Source organism: Peromyscus leucopus, chromosome 7 (genome assembly GCF_004664715.2).
Source record: "Peromyscus leucopus breed LL Stock chromosome 7, UCI_PerLeu_2.1, whole genome shotgun sequence".
NCBI classification, from domain to species: Eukaryota; Metazoa; Chordata; class Mammalia; order Rodentia; family Cricetidae; genus Peromyscus; species Peromyscus leucopus.
In genome coordinates, this window is record NC_051069.1 from 9,325,001 (window position 1) to 9,352,347 (window position 27,347).

At 40.0% G+C, this 27,347-nt stretch overlaps 1 protein-coding gene across 3 annotated transcripts in view; it reads left to right on the forward strand.

Moving 5' to 3' along the window:
- Positions 1 to 27,347, forward strand: part of Iqch (IQ motif containing H) — a 182,313-nt gene that overhangs the window by 86,604 nt on the left and 68,362 nt on the right. For all 3 annotated transcript variants that reach the window (XM_028867008.2, XM_037207417.1, XM_037207418.1), the window contains 4 exons: positions 9,111 to 9,194; positions 12,909 to 13,084; positions 20,046 to 20,318; positions 25,073 to 25,264. In XM_028867008.2, coding sequence (XP_028722841.1) covers positions 9,111 to 9,194; positions 12,909 to 13,084; positions 20,046 to 20,318; positions 25,073 to 25,264 — 725 coding nt within the window. The remainder of the gene's footprint in view (positions 1 to 9,110; positions 9,195 to 12,908; positions 13,085 to 20,045; positions 20,319 to 25,072; positions 25,265 to 27,347) is intronic.

Consider the following 27,347-nt stretch of genomic DNA (forward strand, 5'->3'; position numbering starts at 1 on the left):
CACCCCCCAAAAAACAAAAAACAAAAACCTCCTAAGCCATCCACTCTGCAGAGACGTCTGACACAAAAGAATCTCCAAAGAAGTAAAAAGTACCCTGTATAACAGTGTAAATAGGGCAGCACCAGGAATTCCAAATGTAAATCTCCCACCACTTCAAAGGCTTGGTGACTATAAACCAAGGGGAAGAGTGACCTGATCATAAATGTTTGAATTACAAAGCATGATTTTAAATTTATGATTAAAGCTGTTTTCTTTCATATTGTCCATATGTAGTGTAAATAAACACATAATCAGCATGAGATCTCCACTATTGCATTTTTTTGTTTGCAAACAACAGAAATATGAATTTTCAAGGGAAATTTCTAATCATGTATTTTTAAGAGACAAGAGCAAGCTCAGGTACATTCCCAGCAAAGCACGCACAAAGGCCAGCTGTGCTCCCACCTTCTGGAGAGCCTCTTTCTGCAGCGTCTGCTTCAGGTCTTTCGAAATGATTTTGGGATCCTAAAGTCAGGTAATAACCTTAAACAGTTGCCTCACCTACTCTACAGGTGCGGAATTATATACATTTTTTCTTTTTAATAATATGAGGTACCCCCCCCCTTTTTTTTTGGTTGCCGCTTTCCTTTGACAGATACAAAATGGCTTCTTTGTCTCATGGGCCAGTTCATAAAAATGGAAGTGAAACTATTTTTTTCCTAAGTACATTGAAAAAAAAATCAAACAAACAAACAAAAATCCACCCAACCTAGTCAGTATAATAATAATTTTGCTTCCAGAATCCAGGTCAGTTCAATTCACAGTCAAAATCATTTGGGAGGGACATCAGGCTCGGGCAAACACTTCCAGCCCCTCTAGACTGTCTGGCGTCTTCCTCCACGGGGCACTCACGGCCAGGTGGAGCTGTCCTCACTCATCTGACCTCAAGGTGGAGTACTGGAAGGTGTGTAACACACTACTGTTGGAGACACTTGACTATCTGCTCTGGTTTTGCACCCAAAGCAGTAACAGTATTCTCCAAATACAGAAAAGATGGCCTCTCAGTGACATTTTTACTGCAAATACTAGAATGTATTTTTAAATCTAGAGTTTGAAAATAGTAATATTATGACATTATATATTGCAAAGTAGCCTCCTTGAAAAGGAGAGTTACACATTTGATTGACGGTTAGTATTTCAGGTAGTATTCCTAGAAATGACAAATATTTGTAGCTATTTTTAACCTACAAGGAAGGTGGAGCGCAATTGACTAATTGTCCATAGAAACTGATTGGCCTTGTAATTTCATAAGATAAAAATGTAGGCTGATCTCTTAATTGGATATTGCATATTTTCATCATTTTTATTAATGAAATATAATTATAACAAAATAATCTTCTATGCTTCATAACAGGAATAGAAAACTCGGGTCTATTTTAAGCATAATCTATCAGTCAAAGAAGAAAGAAGCACAACAAAGAATTCTAATTTCTCTAGAAAAAAAAGAGGTCTAACTAAACCTGCCACCTTACACTGCTGGCGGTTCCTTTAATTCGGTTATCCCCTCCACTTTGAACGTATTCCTGCACCTCTTTGTTACAGTACATCAACTGGGGCTATTCCTAAATCCAGTGGCATTTAACACATGTGTTGCAATGGAGTGGGATGTGCCACGTAGTAAGCTCTGCGGTTCCAGCTGAACTCTGGGGCCACTGGAGGCCAATCAGCTCCCATGAGTGAGTCTCCTCTCTCCCTCTCCTCAAAGGCAAATGGAAGGCACACTGAAGTGCTGGGCTTGCCTCCATGTAATCTTTTATTTATTGCCAACTGCCCAATTGATTTAATGGCTACAAATTACGTATACAGTTTTATTTTTTCCTCTGGGCATTAGTTCAGCAAACCATTCTCAGCTTTAACACAATTAGGGGTCTCTAAAATATTCCATTCCAGAAACATTGTGAATACAGTTCTTGTAAAGTTCACAGACAACATTCTTCAGCTGGCCCGTACTACTGCAAAAGCCTGGGGAAAAAGATAAGAGGACTTTGGTGTGCACATGACCACAGGCTACCCCAAAGGCTGATGGAAAGTTTGCTTCCTAGCTGTAGTTACCTTCCTTCCCAACCCAGGAGCTGAAGGCAGAGTTCCCTGGTGAGCAAGGCAGGTGGACCACAGCCACCACCAAGGGCACAGAGGAAGGTCAGTCTGTCCTGAGCCTCTAGCACAGCGCACCTCTCCACTCTCATTTTTCTGTTATCAGTAGATTTTGATCCTTATACTTTGGGGCAAGAAGTTGGAACTTCCCTGCCAGTCTTCACTGGCTTCAACATATATTTTGGTAGGTAGTATGGAGCCTATAAATAAGCTATGGAGATGCCACACTAGATCCTTACGTCAGAAAGCTGTACAGTCAAGATCTCCCCGATGGCTTTTCCTAGAGATATCCAGGTCTTTTAAGATAAGGCAAAGAACATATAAACATTTATTTTCTTCATAGCACAAACTAAAATTAAAACATATTTGTATTATCCATGTTGTATTAAGACAAGTAATCTAAGTCAATACTCATTCATAGGTTTGATCAGAACTGGCCAGTGATTCCATAATATGAAGATAAGCAGTCGGTTTTGAGCTGCCCAACACTGAACCATAATACATAGAAAGGGCACTGAAGTGGGTTCTGTGTGGCACAAGCTCATAGACTTTTCATTAACTGGATTAATATTCCGATAGGCTTTAAAATAAATGTAATATACTAAATTAAAATCTAATCTTTGAAACGACCTTTACAATTGCCTTTAAAATATTGAAGTATGTTCAATGGTTCTCAAAATGATACTTGAAGATCCTAAGGAACTTTAAGTTAATTCTGTCATCATTTGCTGTATTGATTGTTACACCAGCACTAAGGATGCAGAGACAGGAGGATTGAGAATTTGAAGTCAGCTTGGGCTTCATAGCAGGATTTTGTTTCCCTCTGGAGAGGGAGAGACAGAGACAGAGAGAATGGAGGAAGGAATGAAGGGAGCAAGGAAAGAAACCAAGAAAGTAAGAAACGAACTAATAAAAACATCATCAGTGTTGACTGTATAAAAACAATAACCATTTTTTAAAAAGCATGGCTAGTTTGGTCAGTTTGCAGATCTCTTAACAGAACATGGCTCGATTCTCATGTTTCTGTATTCAGCCTGTTACCTGTGTTGTTTAGGTTGAAACATAGAAAATCTGACCCTATAGAGATTAAATGTTTGGAAAAGGAAAGAATGTTTTATAGTCTTTTCAAATAATTGTATACATTTTTCTCTGACTTTGGACTAACCTTAGCTGTGCTGGTGTTACATGTTGGCTTTAATATGGAATCTGGGCACCAATAAATTCTCTATGTTTCAGGACTTACAGGGAATTGGTTGCCTTGAAAAAGGCAAATAACTTCTCAAAATCATTTTGAAAATAGTTTTGACCTTGTAGAGCCCCCGAAATGGTCTCAGTGCCCTCAGAGCCCCTGACATAATCTGAGATTCTAATGCTTTAGCTGGAACAACAGAAAATGCCATCTCTTGACAGTGAATCTGTTTGAGCACGTTTTAAAAACTTAGCAAATATACCTACTATGCTTATTATACCTTCATAATAATATCCTCTAATCTTTTTCTACTATCTCCAAAAGACAACTATCCATTTTAACTAAACTGGCACTGCACGTATTATATAAATGGCTCAGCTAGGGTCTCTCCCAACCTTTTGGTTCCTGCTCCCTGCTCTCTCAAATCTTGTGCTTTCATACTGGTCCAAGTCACTAAAACATGGCTACAACCTGACTGTCTGTATCACAGGTCTCTGGATTATTACAAGACAATTCACAGTCATCTGTGAGGTCTGTCATGTAGAGCTTTTTATTTTTAACTATTGGAATGTCAAAGCTTTTTTAACCAATGGGAGCAGTTCCAGGCTGCCTCTGTAATAATGTCTGTCTTGCTCAGCTTCTACCCAACATGCTTTCTTGAGAGAAGAGAGGAATGGAGTTACTAGTACAGTTGTTATAACATTGTGAGCCACTGGTAGGATGTGATGCGTTCAGCATCATCAGTTACGGTTCAAAATGGGAAAAAGGCTGGAACTACTACATAGGACCATCTAACTTATATAACTTATATATGGATGGCTAAACAAGTAGTTGGTCACCAGGAGTCCATCTTCCACTCCTCTGCCTTGAGTACCACTGTAAGGGAGAATGCTTTAAAAAAGGAAGAGCTTAAAGTCAACCACAGGGTAATCAGCATCGTGTGACTGGCTGCCACAATGGATGCCTTCCACAGAGGCACGCCAGTTTGTCTCACACGGCCTTTGGCTACATTCTTAGTTTCTGGGGTTGTACTGAGAGAAAAGCCAGTGCTAGAAGAAGTAGCCTTCAGGTTGCAAAGAAGCAGTTGGCTTCAGCCGCTAGTGTTTGTGGAAGCATTGGGGCAGGTGGAGAAAGCAGCAGTGGGTACAGAGAGATCATTGCCAGTAACCAACAATGACATCACAGATTCACTAACAGACCGGAACTGTGGGGCGGGCGACTTTAGAGAGGCGGCTTACCAGTGTCCTTCTTAGATGTGGCGTAGGACAGCCATGTGCTCAACTACTTACTCGGGACAGATGGAACATTCTATAAAACTGGGAACAGCTGGCCATGGTGGTGCACACTTATCCCAGCTCTCGGGAGGCAGATGCAGGCAAATCTCTGTGAGTTCGAGGCTACCCCAGTTCACACAGGCTAACCAGGAATATATAGTAAGACCCTGTTCAACAACAACAACAAAACCCAAACCACTGGGAATGGTTTGCAGGTGATAAAAATAGCTGTAAGGAAAGAAACCAGGCTCCTCCAGAGTGAAGAGGGAGACATGGGGCTCCTTTCTGCCACTTCTGGGTTTTTCTATGATGATAAAGACCCAGAAAATCTTACAAATCCCTCTTGTCATTCTTGAACTTAGCAGAAATTCTCTAGATTAGAGAACGCAATTGTGGAGTTGAAAGGCTGGGGGTGAAGAGAACGCAGGAGGAAAGGGGCTGAGAATTACATGACTTGGTCTTTTAGTAGACCTTCAGGCACATTCTGTTCCCTCAGTGGGCTGGATTCCTCAAGTGTCTGTTCTCTGGTCTATGGCCTTGTTATAGGGCTGGAGTGATGGAGGAATGAAGAGCGATGTAATATGAGTAAACAGCAAAGGAGCCACACTGGTACCATTTGTAAAAGGCGAAGATTAAGCATACAAGAGAATGATGGTGAAAAGAGGCCAAGAACCAACGTGGAACACAGCAGAGCGGTAGGGTGGGGAGCTAGCTCAGCGGGAAAGGTTTGCTGCTTAAACACCTGAGTCTGCAATCCCGGCGCCCACAGAAAAGCCAGACAGACTAGCACATACCTGTACCTCAAGCACTAGGGGAGAGAGGATGGAGCCAGGTGCCTAGGAGTTCACTGACCACCCAGTCTAGCCAACACAGGTTCAATGAGACCCTGCCTTATAAAATGGGGTAGAGAACAGCAGAGGACGACAGTCAACATCACCCTGTGGCCTATGCCGCCCACAGGCACACACATACAATCACCATATACAAAGAAAAGAAAGGAAAGAGGGAAGGAGAGAGGAGAGAAAGGAAGAAAGAAAAGGAAGGGGTATGAGACACAAGGGCCTATCGTGAAAGAAGCTGTATTCAGATAGATTTGTGGTTACAGTAATAATAATGTTCTCATATTTAAATGAAGTTCCTTTTGAGAATTTCAGTTTGGCTCAGCTGAGGTTAGGAAATGCAAATTAATGATGGGAACACTTAATGATTTCGTAGCATGTGCTAGGGATCTTGGCCCTCTCATCTTTCAGTCAAAGGCGAAAAGGAAGACAGGATGTCCGATAAGGGTGGATCTTAGTGGAAGCAAGGGAAGATGGGCAATGTATAGTATTGATGTCCTAAAACAGTGCAAATAGAACCTGGAGAGCCCGCTCAGCAGTGAGGAGTGTTTCCTGCTCCTGCAGAGCAGTTCGGTTCCCTGCACACATGGTGAGCAACTCACAGGCACCTGCAACTCCAGCTTCTGGGGCCAGACACCCTCTTCTGCCCTTACACACACACACACACACACACACACACACACACACACACACACGCACGCACGCACGCACGCACGCACGCACGCACGCACGCACACGCACACATGCATGTATGTAATGCTTTTATTTTTTTAAAGTATAAATGTAGGATATTACAGGTGAGTGGCTCAGAAGTCTAAAGGGGACTGACTGAAAGTTCCAGTAGAACTGTAGTTTTGGCTGGAGGCCTGATGGGAAAATAGGGTTCCTCTCAAACTTGTAGACATTATCCACAGAAGAATTCACAAAAGTTCTTGATCCCCTCTCTCCATCTTTAAGGCTGACAGCATTGCAACTCTCTGTGCCTTCCTTGTATCATCAAATCCCTAACTGCCAACTCTTCTGCTTCCCTGTCCTACTCTTAAGGATACCTGTCTTTTCAGGTGTAGCCAGAAAATGCAGAATGGTCTCTTTATTTTAAGGTCAAGGTTAACAACTGTATTTCCCTCTGCACATAGCCTATCATATCCATAGATTCTGGCATTAAGATGCCTGCCACAAAAATAGGAAATTAATGTGGAAAAGTTATAAAAACTGTTTTCCCTCCTATACTTCTCTGCTACCATTTGAGGACCTTTTCTTGTATGTTATGTATTTATATTGGTCATAAGAGCAAAATATGAAGTAGCTGAAATACATAATATTTTGCAGATTTAGGTGATCCTGGACAGAGCACTAATCCCTGGTTTCTTCTCTGTAACAGGACAAAGTTGAGTCTGATGGCTTATCAGACCCCAGTGTTCCTATCTGACCTTTGATAACTATACTTTTGCAGTTATATTGAAGTATGATGTCTCATTGACACAGGACATGCTGCTTCACATCCCAAAGCCCCAGAATCCTTGCTGATACTTGCCTGGTTACGTCACCATTGTATTTAACCTATGCTACCAGCATTGCTAGCAGTTTTCACCTGTTATCAACACATACTTTGTGGATGTACAACACATAAAAATAAACTTAGCTTTAAACCAAAACAAAAACCTAAACCTGATTCCCTGGGGCTGGGGAGATGGCTCAGTAGTTAAGAGCACTTGCTGCTCTTCCAGAGGACTCAAGTTCAGTTCTCAGCACTCATATCAGGCAGCTCATAACTGCCTGTAACTCTGGCTCCAAGGGATCTGATGCTCTTTCCTGGCCTCTGGGGTACCTGCATATACGTAACATACATAGACACACACATGCACGTATATGCATACACACTCTCACATAATAAATCTAAAAAAATGACTCCCAAGTTTTGCTTTATTGCTGATGTATACATTGCATGTCACACAATGTCCATGTTGCTTATCACAGAATGTATCCTGTGCTTTGGAAGTACAGATACCTCATAACATTAAAATACCTCATATTTTATACTACTTTGAAATTTCCAAAATGTCTTCCTATCTGTTACTTCATGTGATTCTCTATAACAGTGTTCTGGGATTGCTGACAGGAAATGGGCATATGTACAGGGATAAGTAACCATTTCTCATCGCTCTGTATACATGTTTAATATGCATCCCTGGTCAGTGGTAAAAGAGGTGCCAGGTAATTTGTTGGAAGACTGACCTCAAGCACGTGAATGAAACACACTTACTCACACACTGCACATGTGGCTACAAAGTGATCAAACATCTTTTACATTTTAATTGGATCATCTTAACTAGAAATATCCTACCTTTTATCTTTACCTTTGAAAGAAGATGTAGTCATGGAATAGTCTCAGGCATGTTTTGAAATCATTCTTTATTCTTTAAGCATTTCCCTTATCTTCTTATAACCTCAATATATATTATTTGCTAATATGTCTTTTAAGACATTTACCTGAATAAAGATAGATGTATGTAGACAGATTGATTGTAGATACACAAAATTATAAGCGTTACAATATCATAACCATGCATATAAATAACACTGAAATTGAATCTACCTCTGCTCACTTTCATATGTGGAGTGGCTCTCTAAATTATTAGAGAAATTAATAGTCATTTTTTAAAATGACTCCAATCATCCATTGGTTCTTCTGTCTTTCTGATTCTTAGGTTCATGGTGCAGAAAAACCAAAGAGTGACTTTCAGATGAACTGTAAATCCTTTGCTTTTCAGATCAGCAAAGAGGCAGTTATCAGTGTTCATTTAGTCTGGAGCCCTGTTGCCTGAATTGCGATAGTTTTCCTTATGCTGAAAAAGAAATGGATGTCATATCTTGCATTCATCTATAAAGCCCCTTTTTCTATAGCAGTTACACACAGACATGTGTTTGGGCTCAGTAACCACAAGGAGGCATGGAAGCGTCTCTCAAAATGTTCCTGCCTGTGAGGATGCATGCCTTTCAAGTTCATGTTTGGATCCACTGTTTTAAGGCCTGACATTAGAGAAGAAGCTACTACTTCTTTCGCGGGCATTTCTGGGCAGTGGTAACACGTTTGTGTTTTCCCTCTGCCCCGTCTCCAGTAAAAACAAAAGGGACCACGGGACTTTCTTAGTACGGACAGAGTAAATGCCTTCACCTTTCTCGCCCTTTGAAGGTTAGAAGTTCTGACTGGGAGCAAAGGGTGCTTCTTTGATATGTGAGTTCTTAAGTACATGTTTCTGACAGTAAGGGGGTTGACCGAACCTTGTGTAGAATGACTCTGGGATCCAACTTCAAAGTGCTGTATGATTTTAAAGCCAAAACAATCCCTTAAACCTGAGCCTAACATTTCCAGATGTCCTTCTGAATATTCACATTAAATGATAGATGTTTTCTCCATGCATTTGTAATCTTGACTCCCAGGAGCTTTGTTGGTATTGAAAGAATAGGAACCTCTATTGTAGAACATGCTGTGTAGCACATTTTCTATGCTTAGTCCTTGAGAAACACAGACTGTGTTCTTAGGACTTTATTGTTTCTGCAAGATGCTGCAGAGGAGAAAATTTTTGACCCTAAAAATGCAGACTGTGACATTTTGAAATTCCCATGTGTGCTATATTTGATGTGCTGTTTCTGTTTTGACACTTTGCCTTTTAGGATATGACCAGTCTGTGCGAGAACGCATTTCTGATTTGGACATACAGCAGAACATGCAGCTGGGGAGGATGTGTGACATCCTAGGTACAGTAAATCTTTTTACATCAATGACTGTCTGCAACTTTTGGGTAGATATCGGTAAAATATTTTTTCTTTCCTCTACAAGGAAAGAACTTATCTTTCTAACCTACTTGCAAGGTAAATAATTATTTTGTTTAAAGTAATAGATTTACAGTGAAGTCAGTTTGAATTTTCAAATGTTTGAACAATTACTTGAATAGTTTTCTAAATTCTTTATTGAATAACAGTTTCTCTCTGATGAACTCAAATCATCTTGACTTACTATTCCTTTCAGTGAATCGGGTCAAAACTCTTTATTTGTCAGTATTGTCTATCCTGTCTTCCGGGCAAGGGGTGCAAAGAGTAGAACGCTGTATTTTCTTTATAAGAATAAAAGGGAAGCAAAGGCAGGATGGAGAAAATGGGGAGTGCCTTGTGGAGGGAATTCCTAGAAATCCAGGCTTAGGCAGATGGAGATGTCTTTGCAAATGTCAAGTTCGTACTGTTTTAGTCAGCCCTCAGCCACAGACTGGATCCAGGAGAGAAAAATACATGACTGCCAAGGCCAAGCTGCAACCATGGCTGGAAAAACAAATATAGATTACAAAGCATATACAATGAATCAAGTCAGTTTGTAAGGAACTGGCCCCAAACTAAGGGTTAAATAAAAAATTCGATCTTTAGAAGTTAATAAGAACTTCTTTGTCTTGTTAAAATATAATTGCTTTGGCCCTTATTTAAGCAATACGAGGAAGAATTTTATATTATCAATAGTCAACTTAGCTGGCTCCCTGGAATGACATACTTTACGTGATTCATAGATATTTCAACATCATTATTATTTTATAAATGCCATTTGGTAACAAAAATACATCGGTACTAGAAATTTACAGTGTCCTAAAATAATAATAGCATAATTGCTTTAATCTGTTATCTAGGCACCAATGCTGTGTTTCAGCGTTACACAACAAGCCCTTTAGTGATGTGAGATTGATTTGTTATCGCTGAGCTATTCAACTAAAAGCCTGGCTGGCTGGGACCACTGAGGTGCAGCAGAGGGCAGACTTTACTCTGATTTATTTGAATTAATTTTTTTCCTCAGCTTTTTATACACCCTTCTATATATAGTACAAGCCATCACAAAGGAGTGTTTTTATAGAAGTTTCTCATTATGGAAGAAAAAAGTATTAGGCTACTATTTTCAATAATCCAATTATTCAGTCTGTACCTACAAAGAAAAATTTTGCAACTATGGCCATTTCTGAGAGACTGCCTTTTTCTAGCACATTATCATTCTGAAGCAGCAGTGTGACCACATAGCCTCTTCAAGAGGCTTAGTTTAGAGGTGGCTAGTGAAAGTAAAAGTGCTTTCCTGTGAAATAAAATAGAAAAAGAAAAGGAGAAATGAGAAATGATTTGGGAGGAAGAATAAAAGCCCTTTATTCTGTTAATTACTAGTAAAGGGTATTGGCTTTCCTGCTTATTCAGGAGGGAAGTAAAGATAATCTGATTCCCACTGCTAAGACTTGATACTGGATATCAGCTGTGATGTCAGGGTGGCACTTTTCCCTTTCTGGATAAGTAAGAGAGGAGCTGATTTTGACTACCAATCAGAGAAAGCTTCATCTTCTTAACAGCTCCTTTTTATAACTATCTGTCAGTTAATTGTGTTTGTAGATTCACAGTGAACCCCAACTCCACTGGATATTAAAGTTAGTGATATGTATTGCTCTGACAGAAATGAACAAGAAAAGCGACATTATCAACTTGATTTCTTATTATTTGAAGCCTAGATACTTCTTCCCAAGTAAAATTCATGTTGTGTTACTATAGCTATTTTTGATGTTTATATCCTATTCTTTTATGCTTTTCTTAAAAACACACACAATAACAATGACAACACTCATTTGGCTTTTATACTCACTGGTTCCATTGGACACCCATTTCTTCCCCAAAGTACAAGGCTAGCAATAACTAATGTGATCAGTCAGCAATTGGATACAAGTTATTCAATTACTTTCAGCTAATTTATTTTGATGTTTATATGGCAATCTAGTTTCAAAATAAAATTGGAGATCTTAACTATTTACATATATGTAGCACCTCCTACCAGCCTTTTCCTGGACCAATTTAAAAGCCACTCTGTCTCTATAGAGAGAGACTTCTCCTACCTGCCACGTATCTCACTCACTAAGTGAGCAAAACATTCAACCATCTAAATCTCTTCATTCCTCCGAACCCCAGCCAACCATGAGCGCTCATTGAGTAATCCCTATGCAGTCTACACTGTACTGAGACCTGGAGGATATATAGAATTTAAGGAGCTTGGAGAGTGCTGAGGGTGTAGCTCAGTTGGGAGAGTGCTTATCTAGCATGTATAAAGCCTTGGGCTTGATCCCCAGCACTGAATAAACCTGGCCTGGCCCTGAAAACCTGCAACATCAGCACTTAGGAGGTGGAGGTGGGAGGATCAGGAGTTTGAGGCCAGACTCTGTTACATAGTGAGTTACAGGTCAGCCTAGGCTACATAAGACCCCATCTCAGGAAAAAATATGAAAAAGGAGCTTGGATTGATAGATTGAAAAATTATCAGAGACTGGAGATGACACTACTTCATCATATTAGATCAAGGAATTGATCAAAGGGAGCTAGGTACAAAGGGCATGGCAGTGAGTTACTGTTGGCTGTGGCATTTGGTCAACACTTCCTGTGTGCCAGATACTGTACCAAGAATATTTTTTCTTTCGTTTAATGTTCCAGAACTCTATATCTAGGTGATTCAACCCCACATTTACAAATGAAGAAACAAATGCTTAGATAAATAATGTGCCCAGGCCCTAGAAAGCTCAGAGGAGGAAGGGCTGGAAGTGTCACCTTGGCTCCCTCCTCTGAGCTTCCCTGAGTACCTGGTCTGACCTGTGTGTTTGGAATGGTTGCTGCCCAAAGACATTTCTCAGTCACTTTGATCCCTAGATTTCCTGGAGTGCTGAGCCAAGTGCTTTGTTCCTGTTTGTATCTAAATTAGTCAGTTAATTTATGAATGAATTAATAGCTCTATCAGCTGCTAATTTACATCCATGTGCCCTTAAAATGTTCTGCAGCACCGAGTGAATGATCTCATCTCACTCTTCCATTGGGACTTTTTCTATGTGTGTATTACGAACATCTTGAGGAAAAAAGCAGTTGAGGCAGTGTTTTCCCTGGACCAGGCATCACTCGATGTGCTACTGAAGCAAAATAGTCCTCTCTGGGGCTGAAGCTGGGATAGGGTGGTTCCTGAAGGAATCACTGCTGGTCATAATCAGCCCATTTATTCTGTCAAGACCTTTCCTGGACTGGTCCTGTCAAATCCAAGCAGAGAATGCCATTGAAATTTCATCAGCTTCCTGAAGTTAATAGCTCTGCTTTATAATTTGCTGACCTGAATGGAACACCTTCCCACCAGTGATAAAGGGAATGGTTTAGTTAATCCCTGTGCATCATCTGGAAGTTTACTTCCACGTTCCCTCGCAGTCATCTGTATTTTGTTGGTGGCGGTATCTTCTTTAGAGAGATGATGAAGTGCAGAAGGGCTGCTTTAGATTGCTGAGACACATGCAGAGCCCATCTAAATTCACTTTGCTGTGGCTTTTGGATATGCTCTTTGTTTTAAACTACTGTAACATCAATTGGATGCCAGAGTTCATCATGTCATTTACCTTTATATCAGTAATTAACATTGTGCCCATTATTTCTCAGATGCCAATGTCAATGTCATCTACATCTGCTCTCATCCCATGAATGATGAGTTAAAGCTGTACTACAAAAAACTCTTGAGTCTACAAGCAGCTGTCGTCTCGGGGAACTATGAGGATAGGAGTGACCTGCAGAACAGGTTCAGAATTATCACCCCTGAAGCTGTAAACATCTTCACTGTGAGTTTGTCTTCTAATTACTATGGCTTCAGGGATGCAGTAAAATTAAATTGGAAATTTTATAACTTGCAACGCTCTGGTACACATCAGTGAAATATTATTGCAAGTTTAACAGCTTTGCTGATTAGACTACTAGTTGGACTGTAGGAAATAAATACCACAGTTTAACTTTCAAACTTAGCTGAGCTGCCCCTGCCCAGTTTCTCTGAGGCAGAAGCCTAACTGCAACTACTGGGAAGTATAATCAAATAGATAGATTTATAACATTTATCACTCCTTTTTCTTAATTTATGTGGAGTTCACCAGGACAGTAAAAGTCTGGCCAGGCCTATGCAGCCATAAAACTACTCAGGGAGAGAAAGTGGACCAGGGCCCCAAATTTCTGCCTTTCCCACAGGTACTCCTTGTTACTTTCATTCCTTTGGGCAAGTGAACCTGATGTTCATATCACATGGTTCTGTATGAACAAAGTTCACATTTTAACATACTGATTTTTAATGGATAGAATGGACTTTCATATCTGTACAAGAATTACTAAGAAATTAATGGAACCAGGAAGGCAGAGTTCTAGTCAAAGGCAGTATAACAGATGATTTGAAGAGGACTTCTCTAGGTTTTAAAAAGAATTTAATCCCCCCACACACACATTTTATTATCTAATGGGCTACCAATTTTGAAATTTGTTTTAAAAAAGAAAGACTGCATTTGCTAGTAGATAGTACTCTCCATTTACAGATGAGGAACACTGAAGTCAGCTTTCTACATACCAGACAAAGTGGCAGCAGGGAGGGGGATTAAACCCCAGCAGGGCTGCAGGGGAGGCATGCTGCTTTGTCTATGCTCAGCATCTTCTGCATCCACTCGCTTCCCTCATTAGAGGACACCTCAGTGTTCCTGACAGCGTTCTGCTTAGCTTTGCTTCATTGCCACATCTGGTTGTGGAAAGGGAGGACAGGTACAAACTATCACAACTTACTTATACTCTTGGGGTCTTTCATATCCTCCATCAAAAGTAGGGATCTCTGGTGCTTCCTGGCTATCCCATGCCCTCAGTGGCGATTGATGTAGATGTTAGGAAGCAAAGAAGAAAAACACCAAAACCCATTTGTGTTTAGTTAAATTGTTGATATTCTCAGAGCCAGAAACTCAAGCTAACACCTGCTAGCTGCCAGTAAAGAGTGTGTGTGCATCTGAAATGCCTGTAGACACTGAGAGGTATGGGCAAGGAAGGGGATTTGTGATTAGGAGAGTAGGTAAAGTAACATTTCTCGGACTCTTAGCATGCGTTTTCTTGTTTGAGCCTCACAAAATGTAGCAACACAGAAATCATTGCTCTCCTTTTATTGCCGCAGAAACCAAAACTCATTTTCTAGTTCAGTGTCCCTGGTAGGGCCAGATTGTGAACCAAAATCTGTCTCCTCTAGGTCACTATTACACATGGGAATGACTGTTTTGTTTGTGGATGACCCAGTGGCCTTGGGCAAGCCTCCTGAGCTCTCTTGTCCTCTGTTCTTCATCTATGAAATGGGGTGATGGATTGGGTAATTCCAAAGTCCTCTCCAAGTCTATAGTCCTCACTCTGAGAAGGCTGCCCTTGCAGTGCCCTTTCCAGCTTCCAGGCTAGAGTCAGGCAGCTGGTACCCTTGACAGCCTCAGCTCCAGCCAGTGCAGGTCTGCATCTTGGTGAGCAGAAACAGGTAGACAAGGTTTGAAGTACTAAATATTGCTGCTTGGAGCTTAAATTCAAATGATCTGAGTGATTAATCACTCATAGGCAATCACCTTTTTAAAACACAGAAATTAAACCCTCACTTTTAAACCAGTTCTGTGTCTGTTTAGCTATTGCCTCCTCTCTTTTTAATGGGTCTGGGAGATGGTGTCAGTGCTGATTTTCATTCAAATGGATGGCTTTGAGGAGAGTTCTTAAAGTGTGCCAAAAATCTGTTTGTGCATCTCTCCAAGTTACTCTGTAAAGCTAGACTTTATAATGGTAAGTGTGCTTATATAAAAATCATCATGTCTATTTTGGAGCATTTTAATGTTTATGAAGACATTCTAAACAACTGTCTTTGTCTCAGGTCAAAAATAAGAAATAAATGGTGGTAAAAATGAATGTAGCCACTAGGAAGGGCATTAGGAACATGTTAGATCTTTGTCATCCATGGTTCTTTGCTATCTGGAACTGGTGATGCTGAGTTTCTCTAATGGCCTCACAAGACCTAAGGACAGTAGCATGTTGTCTGCCATCACTTATGCACATTTGAATCTTTATTAAACACATACTGAAGATAATACTAGGGTGCCATCATGCCTGAAGACTAAGGCATGCCCAGAAAGACATGGAGCTAGAGAGAATACTTGTTGACAGAGATACATAAATCTAGAGGAGATGGAAATGTACCCTGGCTGGACATGTCCTCAGAGCTTGACCTTGATTGCTGTATCTGCTTTCCCCTCCTCATAGTCCATAAACCCACAGGCCTTCACTTCTCACTTTGTAAGATGAGCGAAGTAAGTGTGGTAACTGTAGCACACCAACTGTGCTAATGGTTCAAATCCTCTACTTTATGGTCAGAGCTGTATGACTTTGAACAAATCATTCATCTCATAGCAAGGACTGTGGTATGGATCAGATGAGAGGTGGGGTGACAAAGACTTTGAACTTCTATTTTAAAAGTTTAGTTTATTTTTGATGTTGTATGTGTGCATGTGTAGGTGCTCACCAAGACCAGAAGAGGTTGTTGGATCCCCAGAGCTAGAGTTGCTGTGAGCCACCTGGTGTGGGTGCTGGAAACTAAACTTGAGTCGTCTGGAAAAGCAGCAAGTGCTTTTACCCATTGAACTGTCTTTCCAGATCCAGCTCTGAGCTTCCTAATCCATCATCTGATACCCTATTGTAACTCAAGCCAGCAGTCTGGATGTGCTTTCTTTGTGTCACATTTCCACACTGAAGGGATTGTGGGGGAAGGAGAGCAAGTGAGTAAGCAGGAGGCTAGGTGATGAACACGCAGAGCTGACCACATCCGCAGTGCGGGCATGGTGGCCAATGGAACGCAGGCTCGCCTACAACTGCACTCTGGGGAGTGCCTCTGAAGTGTGAACTGACGTTATGCTAGCAAAGTAACACTGTATGGACCGAAGAGGCTTAGACTTAAACTCCTGGCTTGGAGGAGGGGTCCAATAGTAAATTATCTAATCTTCTCAGAGGATCTCTGGGTTTTCCCTTTTCTTACTGTGGTAAACTACGTACAAGATAAAATTTTGCCATCTCAGACATTTTTAAAGGGACAGTTCAGGAGTGTTAAGTGCATTCACATTGTACAAGCGTTACTACCATCTACCTCAGAACTTTCCTCGTCCCAGCAGAAGCTCTGGACACATTCCATAATAAACATGGAAGTGCTCTGGCTGTACTTAGGAATTCTTTCAGAGATGGAAGGACCTTAGAGATGTTCTGTCCAACCTCTCACTTGAATATAAAGAGCTGAGTTTCAGAAAGGCAGAGTGCTTGTTGGAAACCTAAACCAGGTCCTCTGCAAGAGCAGCAATGTGGGCCCTCAATCAATAAAATGCCTCTTCGGCTTACCTACGGGCCAATCTGATAGAGGCATTTTCTTAACTGAGGTTCCTCTTCCCAGATAACTCTAGCTTGTGTTAAGTCAAACAAAAACTTAACACAAACACACTGTAACATACATACTTTCTCTGCTTGATTTATAAGAGTATGGTTTAAATTACAGAAATCAAATGACAGACATTTGATATTGTTTCTCTACTTGCCATTCTCACCAGCAAGTAAGTATCAAAAGTTGTGTCATTTGCATTGGCATTCTGTGAGCAGCTGTGTTTTGCTTTTTTTTTTTTTTTTTTTTTTTTTGTTTTTTTTTTTTTTTTGTTTTAGAGTATGGTTTTTCGCATAAGTATCATTTGTGTCTTTGCATGCATTCTGTAGAGGCTGTCGCTCATAAGATGCTGCTTGTGAGTGCTATTAAATGAACAGCTGTTTTTTTTTTTTTTTTTTTTTTTTTTTTTTTTTTTTTTTTTTTTTTTTTTTTTTTTTTTTTTTTGGTTTTTGTTAGCTTTGGTTTTCTGTATTGTAGCAGGCTGGAACAGAGATGTGTCGCTCGATGCTGTTAGGGTGAAGCACCTTTTGCTTTTCTTCTGGAGAGCTAGATCCAGTGTTAGGTTTCCCAGCACCCACATGGTGGTGGCTCATAATACCTGTAACCCCAGTTGGAGGGGCTCTCATGCACTCTTCTGCCTCCCTGGGTCCCTGCACAAATAAACACGGCGCACATAAGCTCCCATGGTCACACCCATACACATAAATCAAAACGGATTTAACAGGCTGTTGAGTTTCTGACTGAGTTATAGTTTTAAAAACTATTCAATTAATTTTGGCTTGGTATTTGAACAGAATTTCCAGTAATTTCTGAAATGTCCCTAAACACACTTTTGGCGTTTTGCATTATGTATTTATGCAAAGTAACATTTTTAACATTGATGACTATAAAATAAAAATATTGATCAACTCTGAGAAAATATTGAAGATGTTCTACACCCTACAGTATCAAATATTTAGCAAAGACTTAATTTTTTTATAAAAAATGAACAAGCACAATCTCATTAGCATATGAATTTGCTTTCATCTTTATCAAGTGGTAAAATTATGCATATACCAAAGAATTGTTTTAAAATAAATTTGTGATTTATTATCAATAAAAGTTTGATTTGTATAACTATTTATAAACACTTGGAGTTGCATAAAAATTTCTCATGGGAGCCAGGCAGTGGTGGTGGTGGGGGTGGTGGTGGTGGTGGTGGTGGTGGTGGTGGTGGTGCATGCCTTTAATCCCAGCACTTGGGAAACAGAGCCAGGCAGATCTCTGTGAGTTCAAGGCCAGCCTGGTCTACAGCGCAAGATCCAGGACAGGCACCAAAACTATACCGAGAAACCCTGTCTCGAAAAACAAAACAAAACAAAACAAAAATCTCCTGGGGATAGGGGTGAGAAGCAGGAAAAAGTTTAAGCAGCCCTGTTCTAAATCACCCATCAAGCTGCAGGCCCATTTAAGACTGAGAGCTAGGGCCTTTCCTAGTTCAGATATCTTGCTTGCACACTTGCAAGTTATATCCTGCAGCCATTTAAGAATGGGTGCATTGGACGTTCTTAAACACAGTCATTCACAGTTCTTCACATCTTTGCGTTTAGATAAATACATTTTCCTTAAAATTGTACTAGGTACCACCTTCTAAAACCCCTTCAATTCCTCAAGCATCCAGTACCTTTGCACTATATTATTTATATGACATTTTAATTGTTTTACTTTATTTATTTATTTACTTAATAATACTTTTTTTATTATTAAGGTTTCTCTGTGTAACAGCCCTGGCTGTCCTGGAAGTCTCTTTGTAGACCAGACCAGCCTCAAACTCACAGAGATCTGCCTGCTTCTGCCTCCCTCCCAAGTGCTGGGATTAAAGGTGTGTGCCACCATGCCTGATTCTAATGGTTTTATTTTTAAAAAAGAATTTTCCCCATAAAAATAATAGTCAATAATACAATAATTTATGGACTATTGGCCCAATGTTATGCATGTTCATGATCTTATTTCAGCCTTGGAGCAACTCCAGCATGCAGGTAATTTTATTTTATTCTAGTTTGACACATAAAGAAATGGGCTCATGAAGTCTAAGTCAGATGTACTTGACTACAAACTCCCAGCACTTAGTTGGGTTCCACACTATCTTCTCTTTAACAGCATGTAAACACAGTGCAGCAGTACAACAGTAAACTGAGTCTACGGCTCTAATATTCCATTCCATCCTTGGGCAATGGCTTTTCCATGCCCATCTCCACCTTCTGAAAACCTCCTCATGCCTCGAAATGTACTTCATCCCACACTTCCTTCCATGATCACTCTTCTGACATTCGCCAAGTGCGTTCCATGCCCATGTGCTATTGCAAGTACTTCACAGTACACTGTCTCATTCAATCCACAACATCCCTAAGGCTGGTAGGGTTACACTCATCTTACAGAGGAGGAAATGGAAGCTTGTAGAAAATAATTAACTTTGATATAGATTAAAACACTGGAAAGAGAAGAGAGAGTGGAGAGGGGAGGGAGGGAGAGACAGAGACAGAGACAGAGACTATGTCTTGTATGTGCTGTCCCACTCCTTGAAAACTGAACTCAGTGTATAAGGTGTGTGCTGACCATCTGGCTGTTTTCTACCTTGTTAGATATGAATAAAATTACTTGTTTAATTGAACAAGACCCCCATAGGCATTGTTGAGCCAAGTCTACCTAGTCAAAATAGGATTTTTAAAAAGTTTGTATTGGAAAAGAAATTTGAGTCTTGCTGTAATTTTCAAATATTTTCTATTCCGGAGTGCTTTCCAAAGTGTTGGCTAGAATTCTGGTAATCACTGTAAAGCATATGTTCTCACAAAAGGATTTGGGGGAAAAACTTGGGGGGGGAGATCAAATCAAATGCCTTTCTCTTTTGGAAACACTGAAAGCATTGCCAGATTAGGAGTCTATATAGAGTCTATATAGAAGAGAACACTATGGGGCTTTTTCCTTCATTTTTTTTCTATTGATTTTCCAGGCGCTTTAGTGTTAAACCATGCCAGAAGTGTTGTGGAGATGAATCACTATTATCCAAAGGCCGCCAGCCTCTTTTCCTTCTGACAGAAGGATAATTCCACGTGGATCAAATAAATACAGATGTGTAGTAATTAGTTCTATTCCCAGTGAGCCTATTTCCAACACACTAAAGATGTGAGCGATTATGGAACCTCACCCCAACAGCTTTTATCAATTTAAACCGCTAAACAACAGGATAGGTCATAACCCAGCCTGCTATTAATAATGTATTTATTATGTACCACATTACAAATTGGGGTAAGGACTAGAAAAAGATACCTTTTAAGAAGGGTGATTTGATTGTCCTCCAGAAGCATCACATGTCCCTGGCCACTCACCTGATGTACAGTCCCAAGGCAATCAAAAGAATAAAAAATCTCATCCAAGGAAAAGACGCCTACATCGTGGGCGGGCTCCTCCACAGAGACGATTTGGCTGTAGCTGATATGTTGAATGTACCCATCCTGGGCTCAGAGCCTGAGCTGGTTCACCTTTACAGTGCCAAGTCCGGAAGTAAACGGCTCTTTGACAGTGCTAATGTGCCAGTGCCTCCTGGAATATCCGACATCTATACTTACCAACAGGTATGTAGGGAGCCTCTGTTCAAGTGTCTTCTATCCCCTTGACATTGTACAACTCTAGGTAATCTGGTCCAGCCCTGTCCAGTGAAGGCTGTGTGAATGCTTGAGTTGCCCTGAAGAGATCTACATTATGCCTTCAAGTATGTTTGGTTTCTGTTTGTCTGTTTCCCATACTGTGAACTGAACCCAGGGCTTCTCACATGGTAGGTAAGTACTATGAGGTTTTATCCTCAGCTCTCTTTTAACTTTTTGAGACAAGTTTCACTAAGTTAAGCAGGCTGGCTTTGAACTCATGGTTCCCAAGAATCTATGATTGCATGTCTGAACTACCAGACCTGGAGGCCTTATTATAGAAATTACTAGAATTTTCAAAATGTCTACCTTTTGAGTTAAGTTACTAAATGCTGCTAAAATTAATCATGGGAATTAATCTACTGTCAGTATTTAATGCCTTAATATCTATTAGTTCATCATCACATTTAATAAGAGTCTGTTTTGGCCAAGAAGTGGGTTTGGAAGCTTTAGAGAGTTCGTGGTGAGACTGCAGAGCACTGTACACACCCTTGACTCTGATAATACTTCAGCTCTTCAGGAATGGCTCGGAAAAGAGTAGGGGAAACAGGAAGTGAGATGGCCTCAGGAATAAACTACTTCTGGTTTTCCCTTGGACCCAGTCCGTGGCTCTGCACTCCTCCATTAGCCTCTAGAAAGGTTCTCATTCTGATTCAGCTCCAGTAGGTATTCTCCCATGTAAACGCCGCCATCTGTTTACATAATAAAGACAATTCAAAGACAAACTGCTGGCTGGTAACATTTACTAACCTCTACTTCTGAATTTCTCTTGACTGGTTCTCTGAGACAATCACAGATTATCTCCTTTCCCTTCTTCTTGGACAATGAAGGACCCATAAAGGTCGAGGCAGCGAGTAAGTGTCAGATTTGGGGATCTCCCTCTCCCTCTGCTCTCTGCTTGGTCAGGATGCTCCACACAGCATGGCCCCTGAGAACAAAATGAAGCCTCTAAGCTAATCACACATTAGAAAGCTACTTTGAAGACACTATGAATCCATCAAGCTGCCCTCAAGTGTTGAGTCTTGCTAGAGAGAGTTCCTGGCCAACATTTGGCTCATAGCAGAAACACAGTCTGGGATTTTAGTTGAGACCTGGAGAGACTGCCACCATCATTAACTTGCACCAGAATTTGAAGGTACCTAGGTGGATTGCTTGAATTCTGCTTCCTAATAGAATGTTTTGGCTGACAGACTTAATATGAGAGAAATAGATTTTTAAATGATACAACTGAATGCACACACTACACTAAACAATCTTCATGTCTTTAAAATGCATGTGTAAAGTTTGTATTGAGTTTTAGTTTCATCTTCATTGATAATAACAGGCAATCTATGCTCTGAAATATTTTAGAATTTTATACATTAATTGTGGTTAAAGATGTGGGCACATTTAATACAATACAAACTCTGTCTAGTTCTAGTATTCAGACATAGGACTAAAACCCTTCTCAGAGACCCCCTGATTTGAAGGATGTTATTTGACATATAGTATGTATCAGTGGTATAGCAGTAAGCCAAGTTGTATCTGGGTTCTCTGATTGTCTGGAGGACATGCATCTGAGGTCAGCAAGAACTGAAGTACCCATTGAGGCTTTTCCAGATAGTAATGGCTCTACTTAATCAATCTGAGAGTATCAGCATTTTGAATCTGCAGATGGTGATGAATCAATCCTGACTTTTTATTGATGTGCATTGCAAATTTGAAGTGGGGGAAGCTGTGATTACTTTCACTTAGGTTAATACGTATTCTTGGGCCTTAGTTGGAGTTTTACAGTGTAATTTTTCTGCTTCTGCTCTTTACCAATATAAAATGAATCACAACTAAAAATATATTACATTTTTAAAAACAGATTCAAACAAAAAATGATAAATGTTTGGAAACAGCATAAAGTCTTGTGGTTTATGACTGAGTTTTTTAATCTAGCACAGCACAGTGAGCATTTCCTGTTTTGATCCATAAAATAACCATGTAAGTCCCTTTCTGGCATGCGCTTTGTATGAAATATTGACAGCTTTGGTTAAATAATCAAAACTGGCAATGCTGTTTTAAAGCACTGTTCAATTTTCACTTAAAGATAGCACATAATTCTTCCAGCGGTGTAGTCTTTACAATACTATTGATCGTTTTCATTACTGTAGGGATCCTGCCACAGGCACCCATTTATAGGACTCTCAGAAGCAACAAATAATAGGATTTGGAGGAAACATACTAATTCTGTTAGTATTTGAAGCTTCCAAGTATATAATATATCTAAATACACCATTTTTAAAGGCTATGCTGGAACACCTTTTCTTAATCTAGCAAAATAATTTTTTAGCCAATATGAGGAGACTAACCAGCACCTCTGCTTCCACAACTTGTGATCGTCGTACACCCAGACATGGCAGGACATGACTAAGTACGGAATACGCCTGACTGCGGAAAGAGGGGTGCCGGCAGGAAGACACAGCAGGGCCGCCTTGGCTGTGCTCACAGCCATATTGTTTGTAGACCAGAGTCCTCATCATTTAAACATCCAAATTATCAATCAACACTACTCAATATTAGAGAGCTGAGACAATTTCATTTTCACCTTTATTGAATAACCTACAGTTGTATGAGCCTTCTGGAAACCCCAAGTGTGGCTCTTTTGGTATCTCTTCCACACTGCTGTGTCATGTAGCATCCCCCAAATCATATGCTGAATAGAAACAATTCAGGATAACATATTGTACCTTTAAGCAAAACCATTTTGTAACTTTGCAGTTCTAGACCTCAGCAGAACCATTAATCTTCGGTGCTTTCAAACTCTTTAGTTAAAAAATAAAAATCCATTTGGTAGTCAAAAGAATAGGTGTGCTGCATAATTTTATGTCAACTTGACACAAACTACAGTCATCTGAGGGCAAGGAACTCAACTGAAAAAAATGCCTCCATAAGATTGGGCTGTAGGCAAGCCTGTTAGGCAAACTTAATTAGTGATTGATGAGGGACGGCCCAGCCCATTGTGGGTGGTGCCACCCCTGTGCTGGCAGTCCTGGGTTCTATAAGCAATCAGATTGAGAAAACCGTAAAGAACAAGCCAGTAAGCAGCATCCCTCAATGGCCTCTGCATCAGCTTCTGCCTCCAGGTTCCTGTCCTGTTTGAGTTCCTGTCCTAATTGACATCCTTCAATGATGGACAGTGATGTGGAAATGTAAGCAGAATAAGCCCTTTCCTCCTCAAGATGTCACAGCAATGATAACCCTGACTAAGACAATAGAGCATCAGAATATTACTGTCAAGTATAGGATGCCACAGCATGGACATGGGTAGGTATAGGAGACACAATGAATTGGTGTTGTTTTGTTGCCTTTTGGGAAGTACAGACAACAAAGTTATTTCGTGATCTAATGAACTGGTGTTCTTCAAAGCTGAAATAGAATGTTCTTACATAGAATTAACAGTCTTGCTACAGAGACTTTTGTCTGATTCAAATGCAGCACAAGTGACTTACTGACTTGGAAGCAAGTTGTTTCTCTGGCTCCTCCTCTGCCCTCTTTCTACACTTCACCCTTCTCCAGCAACCTACAGGCTTGGACACGAAGCCCCACAAAGAGGGAATGAGTGTAGGGTTTGGAGTCAAAGCAATCCAAGAGAAACCCTGCTCTGCCACTCAGTGCTGTATGATCATAGACAAGTCACTCAAATCAGTCAGCCTCTCCTTATGTATTAAATGGAATTACGAATGGTGCCTTCGTCATAGGTTATTATACTAAATGGGAAACTCATATAGAGGATGCATGCAACAAGGGCCAGTTCCTACTGAATGTTCACTAATGTTAGTTATTATTGTTCTTACTATCATTTTATAATTAAAGCATGGATTTTGGTCCCTTAAAATTTCATCTATTTAATCCCAGCTATTGAGAGAGTATTGTTTCACATCAAATGCAGGGCAGCTGCAATTCCAGCAAGGCTGTTTCTGAAAGTGGTTTTTGTTGTTGTTGTTTTAAGTTTTAGATTTTTATTCCTTTTTAAATCCTAAAAATAGAACCTTTTTCCCCCAACATAATATTTTTCTTGATTATTTTGGAATTTCACATAATGTCCCCTGATCACCTTCACTTCCCAGTCCTCCCAGATCCAGCCTCCCCATCGTGATCTGCAAATGTTTTTCTCTCAGTTATCTGTCTTTATAATACATTCATTTATGTCACAAATACAGGCAACTTGGCCAGTTGTCCAAACAAATGTATGTTAGTGAGGAAAAAAAAATGTCTTCTACATTACAGTACTTATTTATTTTAGGTTACAGTATTAAAAGCTCAACAAAATTTTAGGACTATATTTTTATAGTCTTGACATTATTAAAACAATCATTTGAAGACACAATAACCAGACACCTAAGTTACTGAGAAAGAAAGGTGACAATTCCAGGGTCCAATTATACATGTTTAAAGTGTCTTTTCTTTTTTTCCTCACAAGTCAGCAGTAATAGATTTTTAATTTCTCACAAATCCAACTGCATTTTAAACATGGCTTTTATCCCATTGGCTAGTGATTTCTTTATATCATACATCACTTCAAACTTCCTGAATTTGTCCTAATGAGTGGAAGGGAGCCTGATAAACAGACTGTGTAGAGATACACTCTTAGCACCACAGCCAAGCTGCTATGACAGAAAGGAAACCGCTTTATTGTGTTCTGTACCTTTGCCCCACAGATGATAGAACAGTTGGGCCAGTTGGTGACTGACCACCTGCAAGTCCGACGCTGGGTCTTTAAAATGAACATGGAATTTGGAGGAAACGGGACAGCATTTTGTGACATCCCTTCCCACCTAGATTGCTACAAGTGGGCGCTAAAGGAGAGTAAAAGATACGGCCATGAAGACTGGAAGAAGAAGTGGGCACAAGTGAGTGTTCAGTGGTGACTCAAACCACAGTGCTGTGGACAGTGAGGAGATAAGATCCTTTCTCCCAGACTTAGCCCTGTCATCTATCAGCAGAGCCTTTCCTGGGCCTTAGTCCTAACGAACAATATGAATGGACTTACTGTGTTACTTAAATGGCCAGTTGGGGGGCCAAAACATCTTTTTTCACAAACTGATTATGATACCTAAGAAATGACTAAAAGGCCACAGTCAGGTAGCATTACATATCTTAGCATCTGCCCCGAGCAGTTCCTGTGCTTCTGCCAACCATGGTGATTAAGCTGGCTGTGTTCTATTATGAGGAATTCTACTAGCAAATGGTGGTCATTGTAAGCTAATGTAAAATAGCATTCTGTCAGGAGCCATGTTTTTGAAGACATCTATGTCTATGTAACTACTAGTCCCTATGAGATGCTGAGAGAAGAAAAGACCCCAGAAGAGAACTTCCAGAAAAAGCTGAGTAGTAGGCTCAGGGTCTCAGGCTATGAGTGGAGGTGTGTAAACCTTTTCACATAGGTTGGTGAAATGAATTATACAACCTCAGTCTGCTCCAATTTTGCTTAATATTTGTACATGGTTTAATGTTTAACCTGACCTCTAAACACTGTCTCACTTTGTATCCTTACACCCAGCTTCTATTTATCACACTACCTTGTTTTGCCTGCCCTACTACAAAAAAGAAAATTGACAGGCAAACTCCTTATATGGTCCCTTTCCTCCCAGCATGCATAGTGGTGGGCCTTGCAGTGATTTGCATCTGCTTTGTGCATCCCACTACAGAAGTCTATGAATCAAGACACAAGTGATAGAAAGGAAGGGGAACACTGGTGGGAACCACATTATTCCTGGGCAAGTGAAATGATGAATAAATCTAGAGAACAGTCAGGAGGGAGAGTTCCTTTTAACAAATGGGCCGGTTCTCCCCATGATCTATTCTGGGCTTTCTTCCCCCTCCAACAGTGAACGGACTAAATGCAGTACCTGTCATGGCTAGCTCTTTACATATTATTTAAAGGATACCAAAGTGAATTACTCTTCTAGAAAAAAAATAAAGCAAAGAAAATGTATTTAATTTTGAGGCCAATAGAAGTTTCTCTTACGTTCTCTTTGAACTGGATTTTATCTTTGTGAAGCAAAGCTGTTGAGTTTAAACCATGAAAAAGTCTAGACACTTTTATTTTAAAGAATTGAAATACTAGTGTATACAGTGTTTGCTGGCCTCAGCATTTCAAACCAATAATTTTTAAAGAATTCCCTTGACATTAGACTATGATAAATTTGAAATGTTTGACTTTGAGTTTTAAAAATATTTGCAGTACTGACATTTGGCTGAATTGTGGTTAGAAACCTCACTGTAGATTATTTAATTTCAATTATTTTAAACTATGCCATTTTAAATTGTTACCAAATACATTTGGCACTGTTGTTAATGTTATTAAATTTGAGACTCTTAAATAATTAATGTTCTATTTAAATCATTTAAAAAAACTTAACAGGGAAAAATAATTATTCAGAAATCCTGTTATGATGCATGGCTCATGCTTAGCTATGATGCGTGAGAAGCCAAAGCTGAAAATAAAAATGAAGTCCCTGTGAGCTCCATTCCCTCTTGCAGGGACTAACGACAGCTTATGCCTTCAAAGGGAACCTCCTTAGAGTGGAGGGGAGCTGCGGGTACCTATTGAGAATTTAGGATTGGAAGCCCCCTTTGTTCCAGAAGAGCATTGTAACGGTGCACATTTAGACATCAAAGCATTACTTTATGAGCACAGGCGTGTTTTAATGTCCTATTACAGTCTTTAGACCTGCTCCTTTTGATAATGAAGATGTTGTATCATCAAGCCTAGCCTGGCACATACAAAACATATGCTGGCAGGTTATTAAAAATTTCAGCTTCTTGATGAAAGACTATCCTGCAGGCTAAGAGTCCAGAGAAAGACTCCATTCTGGGAGAATTATTAGAAATGAGAATATGACTGTAAGCACTAAATTATGTTAATACTTACAAATGGCATCATTTGCATAGCAGTTTGTGACACGATGCCATGATTTCTTTATTGGTATG